Consider the following 24,325-nt stretch of genomic DNA (forward strand, 5'->3'; position numbering starts at 1 on the left):
GCCACCTTTTGAAAGCTAGGTTTTCCCATTTTCAAAACAAATAGATAACTAACGGCATAAAGAAGCGATTTTACATATTTTCTTACGCTCCTTTCTCAAATATGATGCGAACATCTTGTTGAAATTACTCATGCAATTGATGCTCCAATTTGTTGAAGATCTGAAAATTGAAATGTTCAAAAAGCATGTTTTGGTAAACAAAAATTACTAACAAGTGCTTGGACGCTTGTTTTCTTGGAAAACACTGAGAACAATTTTGTCAAATTGACATAAAGAACAACAAATAAGTGTAGAACTCAAATCTTCACTAGTTTTTTTTTGAAAAAAAAACAAAATCCAAGTCAAAGAATTTTCAGTTTTAATCCTGTCAGTTCAAATCGCTGCATAATTAATTATTCGCGTCTTTTGAATACCAGTAGAAATGCGATGAGATATTACAAATACATACTTAATACTCTTATAAAAATGTGGAAACAATTGAAGAATAAATGTAAATTTTTGGATGCAGACAGCCATTTTGAGATCAAAAATACCTATTATATTGTTTTTTGACTGTATAATTACGTAACTAAACATTAAATCAACAAGAAAACCTCATATAATTAGAACAGTGTTCTAAAATGAACAAAATCACGAAAATAACGTTAAAGAAAAGTAAATCATCGAAAAACTGTCAAAACTGTTGACTAAAATGGTTTGCTAGATATTAGTGGCTTCAGTTTCACTCGTTTTATAGTTTGAGAGATTAATATTTTTTTGGATGGTTTTTGTAAAAGCAGTGACAACAAGTTGCTAGAAAAATCAGCCAAATTTCTGAAAATGTATGAAAAAAAAGGGTTCAAAAACATTGTCTCATCATAACAAAATAAAGAATTTGTTGTCGGTAAGCACATTTTTTTCTCAAAATGTTGAAAAAAATATGTGCGAAGAGTTTCAAAAAAGGAAAAAAAAATAGTGAAAAACATCCAATATTAACTAATCTTGAAACACCTAAAAACATTAGAAATGATAGCTCCTCGAAGAATGCGGAATATATTAGTCGGCAGGAATATTGGTCGGCTAAATAAAAAACAATTGAGCATGCAGGTGGGCATATAGTTCTTCCAGTAGATTTTATGCTTGATTATAAAAGAACGTTACTTTCAAATGGCAGCTGTATTGAAAATGGGAACTTTTGTCCCAAAACGAAAAAGGGTTTTATCCCACTTTTTAAATGGGAAATTAATTCCCACATTACTGACTATATATATGAAGCACATTTTTATATCAATCAGTTCAGTTCAGTTAGTAGTTGATATTCCGTTCTTCAATCGCTCAGTTTTATAGTTGTCACCAAGCAGTTGCTAAACAGTTGTTAACCAGTTGTTCTCGTTGAAGTTACCAACAGTTGTTGTTGGTTGTTAAATAGTTCTAATATATGATATCAGTTTTGCTTAAATCCTTATTTATATTGTACCACCCCAACTGTTTTTATAATAAAATTTTAAATTCCATTCTTCTTATCTTTAGAACATCAAAGCTAAACTCTCTTTGTATACTCTACTTTAGGCGGCGAGTATAAATTGGTGCGACCAGTGAGGCTCACTCAAGGTTAGTAAATTCTATGTTCTAAAGACTCTAACTTTAACCTTTAACTTAAATAAAATCTGTTGCAAGGCAAAAAAAACTTAAGAAAAATTTCCAAGTTGTCTCATTTCTATGTTCTGACTCAAATAGGTCGAACTTAACACTTTGTTTTAAACTCTATGTTAAACTTGTATCAGCTATTTCTAAAATTTTCTATCTTTCGTCAGTTATCTGACTCCAACAAAATACTTAGAAAAATTTCTAAGTTCTCAAATAAAAATAATTTGTACCCAGAGGACGTAATTCTTGGACTATCTAAAGTCGTCTCTGGTACTTATAAAAATACTTAACTTATCTTAGATAAAATAAAGACTTGGCAAACGCCAAAGTATCTTAAATAAAAATGACTGATGCTCCTATTTCTCTAAGTAATGTATCTTTAACTACATTTTCAGGTAACGATCCAAGTCAGAGTGCTCTTGACTTTTGGAATTCTGTTAATCAAAAAGTAATACTTTCGTTAGGAGTTGTTGCTACTGATCCTGATAAGAAAAAGAGTTATGAAAACAGACAGAGATCACTATTTGAGTCCCTTTTAACCGATACAGCCTTAGAATGGTTTAATACTATCGATGAGGCTAAAGTCTTAAATGATATTAAAAATGACTTTCTTGATAGATTTACTGACGGTCGTGAAAAATTTAAGCATAGATTAGATGTAGAAAATGCTTCTAGACAAGAAGGCGAATTAATAAAAAATTATTTTCGTAGAGTCAAGCACGCGGTTGATAAAGGTTGGCCAGAAGATTTAACAAATGTAGCTAATGCTGATCGAGCGCATGAAGCAGTAATACAATCTAGACAAAGAGAACAGAAATATATTGATTTTGGTATAAGGGGACTGCAACCCCCCTCACTAAAGCGAAAAGCACATGAACGGCGTATCAAGAAACCTAACGAAAGTTGGGATGATTTAAAAGAACATCTAATAACACAAGATTTAACTTGTATAGTTATTAATGAGAGTTTGACTAAACAACCCTTAGACAAAATATCGTCCTTAGAGACTCAAATTAAGGAACTTACAAGCTTAATAAAGAGTAACGAAGTGAGTGCTATACAAAGTACAAACAACTTCAATAGAGACCCGAATATAAAAGGACGAGCCAATAATACAAGGTTCTGTGAGTATTGTAGAAACCACGGACACTCTATTTCTACTTGTAACAAAAAGAAGTTAGACGACGAAGTACAAAAGATTAGAAAGGAATTATTAGAGCGAAAAGAGACCAAGCCTACATTTAGTAATAACTACAGACGAGGTGCTTGGAATAACAACCAATATAATAGTAGAAATAATAGTTATAACAACCGAGCCCAAAACCCAAACTCCTTCTATAATAACCAGAACGGCTACAAGTACGGCAATAGATTTAACCAAAATAAGCAATATGACCAAAGATTTCCCCGAGAAAATTCATTTTGGCAAAATGAATATGCTGCTAAACAATTTTATGAGCGTGAAAACAGCCAATTCAATAGAAATCAAGCCCATAGCAATACAAGGCCTACTTTACAACAAGACACAAAGTCATATAATAAGCAAAATAAAAACAACGTTCGTTGGATTCAACAAGAAGAAAACAACGTTGACTATTGTGACGCTATATCAGATTTATTTCCTTTAAACTAATACGGTCTCCGAAAAATAAGAATAACACATCAAATCCCAGAGCCCGAATTTTCTTGAACTTATATCACTTTGCTACGAGAGACAATAAAAAACATAGTGGCTTAGAAATAGAATGCATGATAGACACAGAATCAACTTGCACTATAATAAATTACCCAACATTTCTTGAGCTTAACCAATTGGGGCAACAAATAAACATCCAGACTTCCGGCAATAAAACCAGAACCTATAACGGTTCTGAAATACGCATGATAGGCTACACTATACTAACTTCATACTTTGATACAGACGGAAAATATAAAGCAAATCATAGAGTATGGGTTACTGAGGAGAAAACTTCTAATTTATTAGGAGTAGATTTTTGTCATACCTTTCTTAAAGCACTATACTTTGACATCCCAGCAGTAGAACTGAAGACTAGCGATAAAGGAGTTCTCAGTTATGGCTCGCTAAATAATGAAAAGGAAAACCCCCAAGTCTCTAAGTTGATCGCAGTGATAATACACCAGCCCCTATATATCCCACCTAAGTCTACATTTCTCTACAAGCACAAGTGTAGTAAGCAAGATATATTTCCGAAAGGCACTTCTCTTCTACCTAATAGGACTACAGTAAAAACCGAGTTATGCTTTATAAATACTAATAGTACTAAAGGAGAAAAGCAAATCCCCCTAATCATTGAAAACCGCAAAAATCATCAAGTTACACTAAATAAAGGGATAATTGGATTTACTATATGTGAAATTACAAACAACATACAAAAATGTAGTATTCGCGACTGTAACGAATTTTCTTATTCTGTTATCAATAAATGCGAAGAGCTTGATAGTTGTTTTATGCTAAATACAACTACAAATACTATATTCGAATCCACTGACCTATCTGCTGAGTGCATTAGGTATATTAACTTTGACGAGCATTCAATATTCGACGCCAATATGCCTATTATTCATACTATATCTAGAGATTTAGTATTAGACAAAGGCTTTACTGCCTCCCTCATTAAAAGATACCCCAACTTAAAGAGAAATATTCTACAATACCTTAAAAGTGTTGGATCGGGGAATGAGATAGACCACGAACTAATGCATTTTCAAGATGAATATAGTCAGCAAAAGATATATAGCCTTGTAATGAAGGAATATTATAACTCTCCCCCCTACGAAGCAAGTAAAACTTGTTCAGTATTTTGTGAACTACAAAAAACACTCATGCCTGACGGCATAATATGTATTGCTATGCCTAAGATAGCATGTGGCGGAGACCCCAGATTGTGGAAAATAATAGCTAAAGAATCAGAGGAACACTTTAAGCACACAGGAATAACTATTTAATTATATATTAGTGGCAAAGAATTACAATTAATAAATAATATAGAAAATCGCCCTCTCACTGACGAGCATATCGCCGAAATAATGGAACTATCCGCAGGAGAACTAGTAGAGAAATGTAAAAGCGAGGATGACATTGCAACTGACTTTTCTAAAGAGGCAAAAAGGATATGCCAACCCAAATCAAGAGAACAATTTCCAATATTCCGCTCAGCATATCAAGTAAAAGAATTAATAGATAAATTCACTACGAGTGTACATGCTGGACAAAATACTCATTTCAATAAAACGGAATTCTTACAAAAATTCGATTTTACACAAACCGACTTAACTGAGAACGAATTATTCTTACTTTCAGATATACTACTTACAGACAATGATGTATTTTCCGATCATAAATATGACATTGGCCGTACTAAACAACAATTTAATATACCCCTTGTGGTACGGTTGTACCATATTAAGTCCATGTTTATTAATTTGTACTAAATTTTTTTATGTTTGCCCTTGTTAGGCTATACGTCATAGTTCACCTACAAGTAATTTACCGCCGACTAAAAAATCAATATTTCAGATTGTTCGCCTACAAGTAGTTCACCAACAAGTAATTTACCGCAGACTAAAAAGAAAATATTTCAGATTGTTCACATCCCCCACTTTTGTCTATTTATTCATTCTCTTGAATCTTATTATCGAATTCAGTTGTTCTCAATCTTTTCTGTTTTCCTACCATAAAACAATCTAAGTGGATTCGACAAGGAATTCCGTACTCAATAATTTCATGTGCAATCGCGCCACGACTGCTAAGTAAATCTAAAAGAGGTAATCACACGAATTAACCAAAGCTTGGATTCACACCTCGAATCCAGTATACAAACTTGAGTTGGAATTGCCCTTGAGAGAGTGTCTCTACAGTTGGCGATATCACATGGCGCAGTCAGCAACCAAAGAACGTGCACTTCTTGGGATCGAGCCCTTTTGGGAAAAGTCAACACTTGAACTTCCACTACGATGGGATAGATGGCAGATCATGCTAAAATTGGCTATCACGGCTAAAAAAGGCATTTCAATTGACATTCTCGTTGAAGATCCTCCGGACAAGGTCACTCTACCCCCAGAACCTATTTACGAGGATGATGTCGAAAATAGCACCGCTCAAAGTGAACGAGATCAACGTATCAGAAATGAACAGCTCAAAAATTCGTGGCTCAATCGATATCAAAAAATAGAACTTGTTGGCATACTGTGTGGAGAAAAACCTTGGAAATATTGTGATAGCAAAGCAGTCTCTCTAACATACCTCAGCTTGGGAATGGAAGGGAGACGAATATTTGGTTCTCAAGAACCGAGTATTCAGATCGATAGAGTAACAACAAAAGTTCTTTGGGAATGCCTTGATAGGGTGTTCACTAAACAAAGAAATATCGCATTTGGTCGATACACATTTCTCACTAGAAAACAAATGAAAGGAGAACCTGTGGAAAAATTCTACGGGTTGTCTCTGAGAGTTGTCTCTAAACTGCAATCTAGGAAGTCACGAGGAGTCGATCATTCGGTATGTCTTCATAGCTATTATGCAAGATGGCGAGATCCAAAGGGAGCTACTCAAAGAAACACGGACGGCTAAAAAAGCTCTTGAGGTTGCGATGAACATTGAAATGGGAATACAAAACCAATTGAAAAATTCTGGAACTCCAACTCCCACCACCACAAATGAACTTTCAAGTCAATCGATAAATAATGTTCAGGGATCGTGGAAAAGATCCCGAGCACCGACAAACCAGTTCGTCAAACCTACGATTTGCCCAAATTGTGGCTATGGCTGGACTCCTTCTCATAGACAAAACTGTCCTGCCCGTGGAAAAACTTGTAAAAATTGTGGAATTGCTAACCACTTTGCAAAAGTTTGCCGCAAATCAAAACAACCCAGTAAACCAAAACCTAGAGTAAATTATGTAGATGACTCGGCTTCTGAAGCGGCCACAGTAGGTACTTCAGCAACGGCGGTGGAACAAGTTAACAATATCAGCAGACTACTACAGCAGAAGATCATCTACGATGCCAATTACGACTCCGACTACGATGATTACAACGATAACTGTGTAGCTGCAATTTCCATCAAAACCGACACTCGTGAGGTAGAACCCGTAAATTTAGTCATTTGTGTTGAAAATACAAGCACAAAAACATTGGTGGATTCGGGAAGCATATGCACTATTGTGAATAAAAGTCTGGCGGACACAGTGGTGTCCGAATGCAACGAAAGTTATTGGGTACAGTCACCCGAAATACATGATCTGAAAACTTTTTCTAATGATATAACCAAGATTGTTGGTGTGATCAATACATCAATAAAGTGTAATGACTGGATAGCCATGGGCGTTGATGTAACTGTAGTGGAAGACGGTCACCGACCCATCATTGAACGAGATCTCTTTCCAAAGCTAGGCTTTTCTGTTATCCAATTGAAGCAAGTTGCAAATATTGATCAAAATCATTGTCCAATCAAGAGGCAGATCTCTTTTGATTTTCCAGATCTCATCACCCGTGTCGATAAATCTTTAAAAAATTCAGTAAAGTCAACATTTCATAATGAATTTACACCTACACATCAAAAAGGACGACGAGTCCCAATTATCTTACAACCACTAGTTAATATAGAACTTAAAAAGTTACTTGACGAAAAACACATCATAAAATTAAACAGTTGCTCAGAGAAAATTTTATTTCACCTATAGTATTTACAGTTAAAAGAGATAAAACAGTTAAATTAGCTTTAGATTCCAAAATTTTAAATAAATCTATTCATAAAAACAAATATCAAATGCCAAATATTGACAATTTGATCGACACAATTCAACAGAATTTGAATACATCCACTTCACAAGAAACAGCATATTATTCAACCTTAGATTTGAAGTACGCATAAAGTCAACTTAAATTAGATCCGGAAACGGCTCAACACTGTAACTTTAACATTATTAGCGGCGAGAGAACTGGAACATACCGCTTTATTACTGGTTTTTACGGTTCAACTGATATGCCAGCAGCTTTCCAAAAAGTGATGGATTACACTTTAGTCGCACTTCAAAATACTTGTTGTTTTCTGGATGACATTATAGTAGTTAGCCGTGGTTCTAAAGAAGACCCCTTAAAACTCGTCTATAAATGTTTAAAGAAATTAGATGAGGATAATTTACGGATAAACTTACCTAAATGTCATTTTGCAAAAACAGAAATTGAATGGCTAGGACATAAGTTTAGTTAATCAGGAATAGCTCCACTTGAGTCAAAAACAGCGGCAATCGCTTCCCTATCAGCACCTAAAAACTTAAAACAATTTCGATCATTCTTAGGTTCTGTTCATTATCTAGGAAAATTCGTTCCTAATTTATCACAATTGGGCCATCCCCTTCGTCCATTTTTAAAAAAAAACACAAAATTCATTTGAAACACTGAAAATGACACACACTTTCAAGCAATTCAAAATGAAGTATCAAACGCCACAGAAAATGCACATTATAATCCTCACTTGGAAACGCGGATCAAATGCGATGCTTCAAGAGCGGGATTAGGGGCAGCATTAGAACAACGTTCGCCTACGGGCTGGCATACAGTTGCATTCGCGTCTCGTTTCCTCAACTCTAATGAGGAACGCTATAGCATTAATGAACTAGAATTGTTAGGCGTAGTGTGGTCTGTAGAATATTTTAAATATTATTTATTTGGCAAATCATTCACAATTATCACTGATCATCGAGCATTACTTTCAATTATGAAAGAACATAGGTCTAAAAAATCTTATAATAGTAGATTAACACGCTGGATCGACCGTCTTTTACCTTTTGATTTTAATATCGAACATATAACTGGTGCAAAAATGGGGCTGGTAGATTATATTTCTCGCCAACCAAATCAAGAAGCAAAAGTTACAAACAAATATGACGAGGAATTTGCGGTAGCAACAATTATCCGCATTCACGACGCTATTGCTGCAATTTATGTAAATATCACACCACAAACCTGTCAATCACAGCACTTTAACAGCGTCACTCACACACATTCCACACGTGCCTTGCATCCTCGCACAACAAACTATTCCAAATTGCTTTCTGCAATTAATCGTAATACCACTCAGTTGCTTCTTGAAAACTTGGCAAACGCAGCACAAATCCAATCTAATTCTACTATTAGTACAACGCCAATTCAAATCCAAACACATCTCAATTTTATTTCAAATACATCTCATATCCATTCAATCCACAATCACACGATGAGCAGCTCAGCATCTAACCCGCAAACTCCCCCTACACACAGTCGGGTCACATTTCAGTCTACCCCTAATTCCGCAGTGAATACTACCAGATCGTCCAATGAAGGCCCAACTTCCCCAAACTTGGACCTGTCAAAAGAAGAGGTCTTCGAGAACAACCTCACGCAACTCTTCACGAAGGGCTTCTTGGAGGTTCTCACCAGTAAGGTTGCAGCCCTGAAGGAAGTACGTGGCCGCATTCTTCAAAACGATCCTCAAAGGTGTAAGGAAGTGAATCCTTACATGTTCTCCTACTGGAGAGACCTACATGTCCGCTCGGGCTGTGTTTGCGTGGACGAACGAGTAGCAATTTTGCACTCCATTCAGGACTCTGTCTTGGAAAGCCTCCACTTAACATATCTGGGAAGTTGGGGCGCGATAACGCTCGGGCAATACGCGTTCTGACCGTATATGCACCGAGAAATATTGAACAAAGCGGCTCAGTGCAAGCCTTGTACTGATATTGGTAAGAATCTTAAGCCCGTTGTTCCGGCGTCTAAATGCAAACCTTTACTACAATGTACAGAGCCTAATGAAGAAATATAAATTGATTTTGGAGGACCTATCACAAATGAAAAAGATCAAGATATTTATTTCCTTGCATGTTTCGATCGTTTTTCTAAATATCCCACTGTAGAAGTATTTGACAAAGCTAATGGACCAAATGTTCTCAAATTTTTAGACGACTACATTCAAATCCACGGTGTTCCCCGAAATATTAGATTAGATCAAGCACAATGTCTAATAGGTTATAAAGTTAAAAATTTTGTAAACAACATAATATTAACATACTCACTGCCCCTGCAAACGATCATAGAGCTATAGGATTAGTGGAGCGTTTGATACAAACTATTAAAAGACGCTTAAGCTGCATGAAATTAGACAATAGAAATAAAACATTCACAATTAAAGAAGCAATAAAGTCAATAATATATCAATTACGTATATTTAAACAAAAGACAACAAACGTAACACCATTCCAAGCACATTTTGGAAGAAAGCCAAACGCACCACTAACTAATATAAGTACAATACCCAAATCATCTAATCTATCATATGAAAACAATTTCTTCACCACTATTTAGATGCCGATACCGTCCCTGTGTAAGATTACTTGGACGAAAATGGATGGGTGACGGGGGATCGGAGCGATATATTGATCGAAGAGGCGATGCAGGAAGCACAGGTAGACGCGGGAAGCCGCTATAATGGGGATCACAATAAATCTGTCTCCCGTTTCATCATGCATCCCAAACAGAACAATCCTATTCCACGGACAGAGCAGTCACTGGATCTTAAACTGGCTCGAAAAGTCACAATGCGCTCCAAACGGGACCTTCGCGGATTATCGGAAACCCTGGCCCCGGGTAGTACAGTTGTCCGCACATCTGATACCACTACGGTTAATAAGGAACCAGGAGTACCCGAAGTCTGTGTCAGAAACAGTGATATTGCCGAATTCGGCACCCGCGCCGAACGAAATACAGATCTTTGGGAATACGCCAAACGGCGACCCCTTCCATATTCCATATGAGAAAAACACGGAGGAGAAGATTTCTCAACATACAAAAGAATTAAGAAGAAATTTCGCGGAGAGATTAAAATCCGCCATCGACCAACCCAATCCGATGAAGCATCGGGAGTCTCCTCAGCAAATAGCAACATCTCCAAGGCAATGGCGTCTCGAAAACCTAGAAAGCCCCAAGCTGGAGGAAAGCGTTCTCGAAATACGTCCGCAACTTTGAACACATCCAATGCCTCGTCTTTTGCTGCCTCTTCAGTGACATCATCTGTTGCTTCCCGTTCAACCTCTCGAATAAACCTACTCGCCGCGCTCCAGATTACTTCGGATTTGAGAGTTCGGTGTGCTCAATAAGTGACGATTCAGCCGCTCCTGTTTCTAAGAAACAAAAACCAACGAATCCAGTTATAGAGACCATCATTCAGGAAGAAGCAGCACAGCCCCCTGTTCCTGATACATATTACGAGCTGCGAGTAGTGAGCCCTCCTGCACCTCCTCCAGTGGGAACATGGTCTCCTGAGAGCTACGAATATGAGGACTATGCAAGAGAAATCAGTATGAGCGTCTTTGACGCAGAAAACCAAATTTGAGTTAAAACTTTTAGACTAAATTTGTTAAATTGTTCAAATTTCAATTCTGTAATTGTTCATTTAAATATGGATTCGTATAACTTTTCCATTCATTTCGTGCTTATGTTCGCTAACTAACCGTGTTCGTGTTAAATATACTTTAGTTAAAATTGATGTTGCTCATGTAACCATATCCTCTACGTTATTAATTTTGCGGGATTTGCATCGCGATTGTGTCTTAATTTATATTGCATGCATATATTTTACCGTAAATGTTGAAAGTTTGCATTGATTTAGTTTTCTCCTGCATTTGAACCTCCTTTCCACTGTTCCTTCGTCACTTATCTGTTGTTGCTCACATTTCTTATTATTTATAATAACCAGTACATATGTTAATATTATCATAAATTTTACACTGTTACAGTTTAAAATTTTGCTCGAGCCAAGGATATGTGGTACGGTTGTACCATAATAAGTCCATGTTTATTAATTTTTACTAAATTATTTTATATTCGCCCTTGTCAGGCTATAAGTCTTAGTTCACCTACAAGTAATTTACCGCCGACTAAAAAGTCAATATTTCAGATTGTTCACATCCCCCACTTTTGACTATTTATTCATTCTCTTGAATCTTATTATCGAATTCAGTTGTTCTCAATCTTTTCTGTTTTCCTACCATAAAACAACCTGAGTGGATTCGACAAGGAATTCCGTACTCAAAAATTTCATGTGCAATCGCGCCACGATTGCTAAGTAAATCTAAAAGAGGTAATCACACGAATTAACCAAAGCTTGGATTCACACCTCGAATCCAGTATACAAACTTGAGGTGGAATTGCGGCGCGAGAGAGTGTCTCTACAGTTGGGGATATCACACCCCTAATAAAAAATGCAGAATTCCTAAAAAATGCACCCCTAATAAAAAAGCAAAGACCTAGTAAAGTACCTTTCCATTTAAGGGATAAACTCGAATTACTGATGGACGAGTTAATACAAGCAGGCATCATAAGAGAGCTAGATGAACATGACGATATGAATAGCTGGTTCGTTAACCCAATCATAATCCTCCCCAAGAAGGATTACGTCAAACTAGTAATAGATGCTCGCTATCTAAATTCTATTACTGACACTAGCAATTCAAGTTGGCCGTTAGAACCACTACAAGTTCTAATAACACGAGTAAATGATTCATATTTTACAAGCAGCGATCTTTCTTGTGCTTATCATCAAGTGCCGCTAACGCCCGAAACACAAAAATTAACAGGATTTATAATAGGAGGAAGACAGTATACTTATCAAGTCGGCTTCTACGGATTAAAGCCACTACCCAACTTCTTTAGTAAATTAATGCGCTATGCATTCGGACCTCTTATAAAAGAAAAGAAAGCTATCAAATATATTGACGATACACTACTACAATCTAATACTAAAGAGGAAATGTTCAATATAATAAAAGAATATCATACTCTATTAAGAAAGACTAACTTTAAAGCCGCACCGGATAAAACAATGTTCTTTTTACGAAAAGTAAAATTTCTCGGACACGTTATATCAGAGAATACACTTTCTCCAGTAATATCGCGTATTGACGACATTAGAAATTTAAAGACCCCAGAATCAAAAACTGACGTTCTTAGCGTATTAGGAGCAATGGGATTCTACTCAAATTATGTGACAAATTTTCATATACATGCTGAGCCTTTGTACGATTTAACAAGAGGCGATGTAAATTTTAAATGAGAAGAACACGAGAAAGCATTCAATATACTAAAAAAAAGTTCGCACATGATATATCCCTAGCCATTCCAAATGCGAACTACCTCTTTCATATACATGCTGACTCGTCTAACTTAGGCACTTGTTGTATACTTATACAACAATTCCCTGAAAGAGAATTGTATCAGCGAACTCTAAAGTATTCAACAAAGCTGAACAGAAAATGTCCCCACAGCATAGAGAACTATGCGGAATAATATCCGCACTACAAACGTACGAACTCTATTTAATAGGATCCCCATTTCCTATATATTTCTTTTGCGATCACAGGCCAATACTGTTTTTATGGTCTAGGCGCAGACAACTTTCGCATAGCTTTTTCAAATATCAAGTCGTCCCAACTAAATTTCAGAACTTAAAAATTATATACACCGAAGACAAGAATTTAGCCTTTCCTGATTTACTGAGTAGACAAGTCCCCATAGAGGAAGCAAAGAAATTTCAGATTGAACATAAAACATTACCTAAAAATATAAATTTCTACACTTCGGATTTAAAGCCAGTCTCTACTCTGTGTTACACAAAGAGGATAAAACAAACTCGTCTAACGATTCTTATCCTATACTAGCACTAGCACAAGGTGGAACAAGAAAAGTAATGAATATATCAGATAATGATCTTAGTATTTCTGATGCACCCGAAGGATTTACAGACTCTTGTAATGCTATACATAATGTAGCCGACTATTTTAAATTTGGCAAAAATATAAATCAAATAGTTAAGCTCACAGATAGTAAACAATTGGATAATACATATAGTGAAATACTAGAAGAAGTAAAATATGTAGAATTGGACGACTCAAGATATAATGACGCCGATTTTAGTGACGTCATAGATAATCTAGTTGATTCAACATTAATACATGCATTAGAGAAGGCAAAAGAAATCTACAAAGAGCGTACAAAGATTTATAATATCATAGAATCAACAGCAGTACATAATGAGAATGTCAAATCAGATTGCTCTGATTTGCTAACGAAGTTAACTGAGTTTGCTAAAAAGGCACAACTAGATATTGACACTATACTACAAGAACAAAATAAAGACCCTGTATTACACATAGTACGGAAATGGATAGAATCAGGCAACGAACCTGAACACTATTATATGACTCGACAATGTAAAGCATTAAAAGCTTACAAGAGTATATATAAGTTACTACTACTAGATGAGAGTTTTAAACTACTATGTTACAATAAACCTAATGAGAATGGTTCGTTCGAACTAAAGATATGTATTCCTATCTCACTTTTTCTAAAGTGCTTCGAGCTAGCACATAGTAACCCTATGAGTAGCCACCGTGGCGATGCTAGTACACTAAACAATATATCCAGATTGTTTTACTGGCCTGAAATGTATAAATGGGTTACGATGTTAATCCACGATTGTTCAGATTGTCAAAAACACAAAAGTAAAAGACACGATTTAAACGAAGCACCCTTACAGCAATGGGGCAAATTGGAGACAACTCCCTTCCATACTATACATATCGGCCATAAAGGACCTTTTCGGCCTTCTAGTAATGGCAAGCACTACTGCCTTGTAGTTGTAGATTCATTCTCTAGATATGCACAAGTATATGCTGTTAATTTCGCTAATTCTGACGAGACTATAAAACAAATGGAGAAATTTATAACTAGCTTCGGAATACCTCAGCACATGGTACATGATAACGGTACTGCTTTTCTGAGTAGTGATTATGTAAACTGGACCTTTGAGCTTGGAATTTCACTGAGGCCACGAACGGCATATTCCCCTTGGACTAATGGGAAAATTGGAATCCAAAATAAGCACCTTATAAACTACCTTAGGCGCTTTCTAAATACTACTGGAAATAATTGGGCAAAACTCGTTGACAAATTTGCATTTGCGCATAATACAGCAGTGAATTATAGTACTGGCTACACGCCGTACGAGATTATATTCGGAATAAAGCCACAAATACCTATTTCACTTAAACTAGGATTGCTGCGGGATAATAAGAAGAATTGTATATCTCAATATTGTCAGGACTTAGCGTCACATACACATTGTAAAAATTCGTGTAAAAACGAAAAGGTAGATAATCTACTACAAAATAGATTATCCAATACTGTTCTACAACGTGAAACAGACTTTAAGAACATATATTGTAATACTTATACTCGTTGTCGTCAAGTTACAAATAAAGCCCATGAATATAGGAATAGATTTAAGCTCGGACGACCAATCAGCATTGGAAGCAAAGTCCTACTAGAGAATCATTCTAAAAGCTTATTTATATCTAAGAAGCTACAATCACTTCGGTGCGGTCCATATACTGTTACAAAACATATAACTAATACAACATATGAAATACAAGGAGACGAGACACAACAAAAAAAGAGTAGTGCATAGAAATCACATAGTAGAATATTTTCCGAAGGAAAGAGAAATACAACCCTTCTTTGCCGATTATACTACTGTATATGCTGAACCCGAACAATTTTATGATAACTATAACAGGCATTACATAGACAAATTTAACACTACTCAACCTGGTAATAATATGCACTATATGCCATGGCCAGTATTCAACAATGTTGAAACGCGGCCGCAACCCCCAAATAGTAGACCCACTACTACTACTACTTCTACTAGTACTACTACTGGATGTAGTAGCAATAACCCTCCGATTGATTCCGGCATTGACACATTAGGACTCCGAACATTATTTAATACACAACAGCAATTTACTTCGCGTAGTAAGTCATTTAGGCCACAGCATATATCTACCCCATATCCAAGAGGACCTCTTAGCTATCCACAAACACCTCATTCTCCCCAACCATTAGCACATGATATAAGTCCTTTTAACTTTCAGAGTAGTTCACAAATCATTACTACACAGCCTACAACCCCACTTGCTAATAAATCAGTAAATGAAAAATTATATCCTACTGAACCCAGAAGGTCAGGCAGACAAGCAGTTGCTACAAAGTTAATTAATGATCCTATTCCATGGGACGCTTTAAAGGATAAAAAGAAATAAAAATTTTGGTACACGCAAAAAACACTACCGAACAAAATGATTTTATTATTAGCCAATCAAATTCTAGCATTTATAAATAAAAGGAGAATAAAAATTCCAATTCTAAAAACCAATAAAAAAGAAAACTTGAATAGAAAAATGGGATAAATATTCCCAAACTATGAAAACCAATGAAATTGCACAAACTGGTTTAAAAAATGGGAATATCTTCCCAGCCAATAAAAAAAGAAACCGTCACTAAAAATGGGAATATTCGAGACATATTTCTAAAATTGAGATGAAACAGCCCGTTTTCTACACTATAAATAGGGAAGTAAAAACACCAAAAATCATTCTTCTTTCTTCATTTCTCTATCAACGACTAAATGCTTATTGGAATCAACGGCAAACTAGCCAAATTGAAATGCACTTTCTTTCCTGCTACCGATTTAAGCGTTATTCACGCTACTTTCCTCTTTTCCGATTTAACCACAGAAACTTTTCTAGTGAAAGACACATCAAGTCTATTCGCTGTTTTAAAATTCAACTTTGAATATAAAATCCCTTCAAGCATTCATACCTTCACTAACATAATTGAATATTAGGATGAATTCAGAGCAAGAAACAGTTGAGCTAACCAGCTTTCAGTTCCCCGAGCCCGATCCAGAAGTGTTGGACGAAATAATTGAAGTAAGTAAATTTATAATTCTTCTCTGTTCACTGTTAGCAAATTTCTATCCTTTCAATATGAGAGTACTTGTAATTGTACCTCTAATAATTTCCGCACTACTCTCAATTAATGGAGCGAACGCAGACTCCGAATTTAAAAACACTCTAATGAAAGTAAAAGTAGGACACTTCGATTGCTCTAAGATGGATTCTAATAAAATGTATTCGTTAAACAAAATAGCTCCGTGTGATATCGAGACCGAGAAAATTGAAGTAAGTGAGGCAACCGCTACTATTATGCAGCGCAATTATAAGACTAAATTAGAAGCCACTATGTGTAAAGCTACGTATCAACGCCTAAAGTGGTATTGTGATACTTTTGACGATAATGGATTATCCGCTACACAAGCAACTATTAGCTCCGATATTAAATTAACTGCCGAGCAATGTCTCGAAGCTAAGAAAACAGGCTCTGCAACTATTAACACTCACAAAGTTCTATTTACTAAAAATGTAAGGAAACAAACAGTAATAAATAAAGGCGACATTAGTGATAAATACAGTAATGAATGCACAGAAACAGGATGGATCTATCACGATACTTACGAGTCATATATGCAAGATATTAAATTACTAGTAAATTTAGAAGATGGAACGGTGAAGAATCACTATAATATTCCCCTGCCTTGTAGCCTAAACAAAAATCGCTGTGATAGTGGATCAATTGATCCATATGCATATACATGGGAAAATAGAGAAAATTGTATAATAGAAGAATTACACACAGCTCCAGTAAAAATGATAAACATGGACAGAAAATATTATATAGTAAGAGAATATGAAACTGAGCCTGAAACAACAGAAGCTGTTTTTAGACGTGCGCAACAATTTAAAGGGCCACGAAATACTTTCATTTTTCAGATTTATAATAATCCACAGTCAATTTGTGACTCAAACAAAATAGTCTATCCTACTCCTTATAGCTCTTTATACTTATATTACGAAGGAGGATTCGATATGGATACAGGAAAAGCAAAGAAAACAATTTCAAATGTTGTAAAAAATACTATTATAAATGGCACAAAACGCAATTTTCTCTTAAAACGGACTTCATACAGAGATGGAGAACCAAGTGTTGATTTGGAATCAGGAATAATTTATGAAGCCCATATGGGAACGAAATTTGATTATTATGAATACACTAATATAAGAAGACTACAACTTTTAGATTTACAAATAATAAAAACTGATTGTGAATTAGAACGTGCTATCAAAAGAACAAATCTAGTCTATTCACATAGTAATCCACGAACGGCTGGATTCTTACTAACAAATAATCGCTCAATGTTCTTAGAGACAAACGATAATGTTGCATGGCTATATCATTGCCCACAATATTTTTCACCATTACAAATAATGGACAAATGTTATAATAGAATTCCAATAATGTATCTAAATAAAATACATTTCTTTGATCCTATTACTAGGAAGACATACACTAGCGCTGAAGAACGATCGTGTGTAGATAAACACGATAATTTATTTCAATTAGATATTGAAGATGATAACTCCTGGGTTGAATTAACACCAGGTATAACTAGAGTCAAAGGACCCTCTTTTTTTGAGCCTAATACTGCTCCACAAAGATTAACCAAATACAAATTCCAGGACAGCGATGAAATATATTTATTTACTGATGAAGAATTAAAGAAATTTTGGCGCGGAATTAAATTCATCAACGAAATGAAAAATGCTACACAAACTTTCTCTAAAGAACTTGTTGTTTCACAAGATAATTTTAAAAGTGAGGATAGACCTTATCTTAACTATTCTTTGAGAACAGTCTACTTAGACTCTTTTATTTCTCCTAACTTCTTTGATAACCGCTATATAGAAAAGTTCGGTTATACACAGTTTATATTGGAGCAATGCGGAATTTATTTTGCCGCTTTTCTTTTCTTGAAGTTTATTATCCAAATTGTTGTAACAATTATAAAAGCCCTACAGATACATAAAATAACTGGAGCTTCTGTTAATTTTGGCAAAATCATCTTATTTGCCACTTACAATATTCTGTTCACTTCTGTTATGACTTCTATCATTAAAAAGGAGACAACCAATGAGAAACAGCCAGATGATGCTGAGCATTTAGTAACTGAAATGAAAGAAACTCACTTTAATCTATATCCACATTTTCCGCACCCATTATATAGTGCAATTAGAAATGAGAGAAATGAAAATAATAGTGCAATAGAAGAAAATGGAGATTCTCCCAGATACCTTCGAGGAACTAATGGGCCAGCAACAAGAACCACCAGAGCAACAACCAGTACAAAATACACCAGGAAAAAGTATGCAAAACATCAATACCGGGAGAGGAGGAAAAAAATCGATATGACAGAAGTAACGATTGCTCCGATGGCTACACATTTGAAGCCCACAGCTACAATTTGCCTTATCCAACCACGAATCCTCAGCATGAGTCAAAGACTAGAGGGGCAGAAATTCAATGAAGAAAGAACAAGAAATAGGCAATTCAGAGGACACCCAAACTTCAACTGGGGCCTACAATACAGAGCATTACCTGAGGGAAACATTTATAAGATTCAGTCTTATAACTCGAAATTAAAGACATATCGCCTAAAGAATATAGCACTCGACAGACAGAATTTAACAGTCCCTTACCAGTTTATAACAGCGGACCTCAACAATGAAAGAAATACATACACACTGGGAACTCGAGCAAATTTTTTTGCGAGAGAAGAAGAAGAACGCAAACCTGATGAATCGAATTAAGTTTCTGCAAAACAAAATAAATGAACTCGAAGGAAACCAAAACTAATAACTCTTACTCTTTATTTTATTTATAAACACGGTTGTAAATTTTTATATATAAATTTCTATCTAACCTTGTATATCCGTCGCCGGTTGGATGTACTGAAAATGGGAACTTTTGTCCCAAAACGAAAAAGGGATGTTTTATCCCACTTTTTAAATGGGAAATTAATTCCCACATTACTGACTATATATAGGAAGCACATTTTTATATCAATCAGTTCAGTTAGTAGTTGATATTCCGTTCTTCAATCGCTCAGTTTTATAGTTGTCACCAAGCAGTTGCTAAACAGTTGTTAACCAGTTGTTCTCGTTGAAGTTACCAACAGTTGTTGTTGGTTGTTAAATAGTTCTAACATACGATATCAATTTTGCCTAAATCCTTATTTATATTGTACCACCCCAACTGTTTTTATAATAAAATTTTAAATTCCTTTCCTCTTATCTTTAGAACATCAAAGCTAAACTCTCTTTGTATACTCCCCTTTAAGCGGCGAGTATACAGCTAATCATGATCTCAAGATTTATTATGATTTCTCTAGAACATTAAATTTTGTCAGACAGAGCGTACTGTAGACAATGTTGCTTCTTTTTTCTGTACCAATTTATGTGGTCCATGCTTACTGATGCCCCCCCCCCGTTAACAACCTTTTAGTTCTCATTGTTGAAGTGCGGGTTTTCTTAATCTGATTACCGATTACCAATTTTTGTTTGTATAATCTACTGAGAGATTGGACTGGCGAGTACAGTACAGTTTTTCTGTACAATATGTACAATATAAAGTCGGATAGATGAAGTTACAGATGTAAAAACCTTTTTTCACTTTTTTAGGAAATATTTCTTTCAGAACTCTCCAAATTACTGGCAATAGATTTTTCTAAAGTTTACAATTTTTGCTGTTTTAATCTTGTTCCGTTTACCTTGGCGTTTTTTTGTTGTAACTACATAATGATCATACTAGAGCAATACAATTTATTATACAATAAAAATTATCATAATACAATTTTACTATTAAAGTTATATACATTCATACTATATTTATTATACTGCAATTTAGTATTCATCAGTACAATTTATTATAATTTTTTCCAAATATACCGACAGACAAATTGCGAGCCGAACACTGATTCTTTAAATTTAAATGTATTTTCCCCTTTTTTTCTAAATTAACCAAAGTCGAATTGAACAAAAGTTTCAAAGTCTACTGCATTGCATGCTTATCATAGGCACTAAAGTCTTGCTTTTATATCGTTCCACCCATGGTAACAGTATTTACGACTGTACAAAATTTGATTTGCGCACACATTTTTTCTTTTTGCAGCTGATCAAATTGAAAACTATAAAAAATAGGATAAACAAAGTTAGCCCATGGGGAGTAATTTTAAGTCACGCCCAATTAGATTAGTGGATTCGAGTTTACGGAGGTCATTTATTAATGTATTATTTCACTGCAAAATTTTTATTGCTTTTTCTGCAAAATTCAATCAGTAACTTCACGATCAATAACTTTACGAGGTTTATTGCAATTTTTGAACAAAACATAAACGTGAGTGAAACCTTTGTAATGCCTACTATCACGCACGAACTGCGAAAAATTATTGAAAAAATATTGTCCAAATCGAGAGGTCCTCTCACTAATTTTCAGATTAAAGTTTTTTATGCAGTTGTAATGAAAAGGGTCTACCCCATCTTTACTTGTTTTCGTTCCTATGTTTTGGTTCATCGGAATAATTGCGGAAAACTTTTGTTACAGAGTTTATTTAAAATCTCATGAAAATTCTCAGATCCGAATTCGTAGAAGAATTCGGCGAATGAAATAAATTCGTAGAAAAAAAATTCAGCATGCTAAAAATTATGGAATGAGCTTAACAAGTTGAACGCTAAGAAAATCAAATGAACAAAATTACTGTTCAGAACAAACCTGAGTTCTTTACCGAGTTATTTTAGGCTCAGGTGAACTTCAGTTCTGGATACTTGAAATGAATCTGAAATTAACTTAAACTCAAATTTTTTTTACCTAATTTGCTACAAGTGAAGTCACTTGAAAAAGTAGCCCTCACCAATTTGAGCATCCCGCAAGTCTATTCTGATTCTGATTTCTAGGCTGCCAGTCTATTCTGCGGGTCTATTCTTATTTTTCAGGCTGGGCAAGTCTAAATGCAAATTTTATAAGTTTTGGCCAAGAGTTGGATAACACTTGCAAGTTGATTCCCAGGTCGAAACCAGAAATTTTAAGTACAACTGAGAGAAATAGCGGAAAATTCTAGAGGCAGAAGGAACTCCGCTCATGTAACTTTACGGGTTAAGATCAGAACAACAATGCTAATTGGGTGGATCATTATCGTTTTCAAACGCGTTTTCAAATCGTACTATATCGAGGTAAGTCATATGTGGCTAAGTTATTTCCACAAAACGGAAATGTTTGGGGAAAGAATGCTTACAAACCACTCTGATTTTTTATCAGGGTTTTTCTAAATAAATAGCTCGTTGAACTCAAACAGTAGAATTGCATCTATTCGTTTTTTTTAAACAAAGTGTTCAGTAGCAAGCCTGGAGTCAAATACGTTCAAACTTCGCCGGAGATTTTTAAAAATTAAACGAGCTGTTAAAACTTCAAAATATTTTGCTGTCCGAGAGGTCGGCGAGAACTTATGCTTCCCATAAATTTTGGTGAAACCTACGAAGCAGACGTCTTGTTTCACTTGAGAACCCTACTCTTACTGGGGTTTGAATGGAAACTTAGTTTCACCTCAGACTCATCCGTGAAATTCAGGATCTCATCCTAACACAATCATATCTTGAATACAGGGGGGGGGGGGTTCCTGGTATATTTTTCAAGTCTTTGAGGTACATTTTCAGTATCTTACCATGGAAAAATAGGAATATTTGGTAAATTTTCCCAGAATCAAAGCCAAGTCCTAATGGAGTTGACAAAACTTAAAATGAATTCGAGCTGCAACATTCCTAACTTTTGCGGATAATTTTCTGCTTTTTTATCAATGCCGAATTGAAGTCTCATTATTAAAAAGCTTAATAATAGCCTGACAAATTGATTGCCTTTTCCCCATGAATATTTTTGCACCATTTTGTCTGTTTTATTTCCTTTATTAAAATCTTGCTTTGCAATGATTTTAACCCAGGTTGAGCATCCGGAAGTGACCTCATATCAGACCATGCTAGACAAAAGTAACCTCTGATCAGACCATCCCAGACCAAAGTATGATCAGACTAAAGTACGCTCGAAACACCGTGTGCGTTCGAAGTGCGCTCGAAACTGTCTCTGATCAGACCTTTCCAGGCGGAAAAAACCTCTGATCAGATGAAAATCAGACCATTGTCCAGACGATTGTGCGACCATGGCACAGACCAAACCCAGACCATCGTCCATACGATTGTGCGCTCAAAATCACTCCTGATTAGACTATTGTGGGCTCGAAATCACCTCTGATCAGACTCAATTTTGCTCGAAATAGTCTGATCAGTGAATGGATTTCACTATTAACGAATTCTGTTATAATATATTCATTTCATAAAAATTGATTTTTGCATATTAAATTCATCTAAAGAAAAGACCATTCTAAAAGTATTAATGCTAAAGAAAAAACCCAACTGCTGAAAAAAAATTTATTTAGTTTAACATTATTAAGGCATATTTCAAACTATGGATGAATTTAGACAGCTTTCCATATAAATCGTCGTGTTCTACAGTTTATCATTTTTTTCCTTTAAGAGGACTGGCAATTTCTATCAGCTGGAAACCTTTGGTTCTGATTGAAGCCATCAGACTCTAGATGTGTCTGTGATAAGAATGCTGCTTTTTTGGCCCCTTGGCAGAGACAACATCTCCCGGTAAAAAAAATAAAAAAAAACCAAAAATGAAAAAAGTTGCGCTCGCAATGGTCTCTGATCATACCATCCCCAGACCAAAGGGACCTCTGATCATACCATCCCCAGGCCGAAGCGACCTCTGATCATGCCATCCCCAGACCAAAGTAACCTCTGATCATACCATTCCCAGACCGAAGTGACCTCTGATCATACCATCCCCACACCGAAGTGACCTCTGATCATACCATCCCCAGGCCAAAGTGACCTCTGATCAAACCATCCCCAGACCGAAGTGACCTCTGATCATACCATCCCCAGACCGAAGTGACCTCTGATCATACTGTACGCTCGAACCAAATCCCAGACCCTGTAATTTTGGTCTGCGAACACACCGTGTGCCTTGGACTTGGTCTGATCAGAGGTCACTTCCGGATGCCACCTCAACCTGGGAATATATCTATTTAGTTTTCATTTGCACGTTTTGTATATTTTTCACAAAAAGTTGTTTTTCTTAATGCAAACATGTTACTATTTTTTCAGCAAACCATTACGTGTCAGAATGTCAAGATCAAATCAAAAACAATATTCGTTGAAATTCTGCTGTCACTAATGTCTTCAGTTTCTTTTCCTCCGAAATTTGTACCACCTGTTGATAATGAAACAAAAATATTTGCTCAATTCAGTCGTTTTCAAAAATGTCAGCAGACGTCATTGATGAATGGAATTTGTTTTTGTTTCGAGAAGATTCCTAAATTAAAAGTGCAGCGACTAAAATGCTGACGCTTAAGAAAGACAAATTGTAGTTTGAGTGCATTTCAACGAACGTTAGCAAAAGTTGTTGACAAAACAAAACCAAAAAGCTGTGGGTCATTATTAGACTTAAAAACAAAGGTACGCATTGGTTTGCAAATTAATTGTTGAAAAGTTACAGTGTTCGCGCTGCTGCTGTACGCTTTAAATGCAGCAAGAGAAATGGTGTTTCAAAGAAAAATGCACCTAATAAATTTGAAAAGGCATTTTTTTCAGATGATATAATCAGAGAATGTTCACGGATGGGAGTTGAACTGAAATTTTTGACTGAAATTTTTCGAGAGTTGGGCTGAAAACTGCAAAAAGTTTTACAATGACCTGTATCTTGTGCGAAATTGATTAGTGAGTGTCAGACATTGATGAAGATTCAACATTGTCGTTACTAGTTAATAAGGATCCGACTAAAATGAAAATATCTTGAAAGA

The 24,325-nt window shown here is 35.5% G+C and overlaps 1 protein-coding gene across 1 annotated transcript in view; it reads left to right on the forward strand.

Moving 5' to 3' along the window:
- Positions 1-10,577: 10,577 nt before the first annotated feature.
- LOC142350476 (uncharacterized) overlaps positions 10,578-24,325 on the forward strand; it is a 101,284-nt gene continuing 87,536 nt past the window's right edge. Inside the window, exons 1-2 of the mRNA XM_075402327.1 lie at positions 10,578-10,704; positions 10,791-10,979. Of these exons, the coding sequence (XP_075258442.1) occupies positions 10,578-10,704; positions 10,791-10,979 (316 nt within the window). The remainder of the gene's footprint in view (positions 10,705-10,790; positions 10,980-24,325) is intronic.

This window comes from Convolutriloba macropyga, chromosome 12 (genome assembly GCF_964194025.1).
Source record: "Convolutriloba macropyga chromosome 12, txConMacr16.3, whole genome shotgun sequence".
In the NCBI taxonomy this organism is placed as follows: domain Eukaryota; kingdom Metazoa; phylum Xenacoelomorpha; order Acoela; family Convolutidae; genus Convolutriloba; species Convolutriloba macropyga.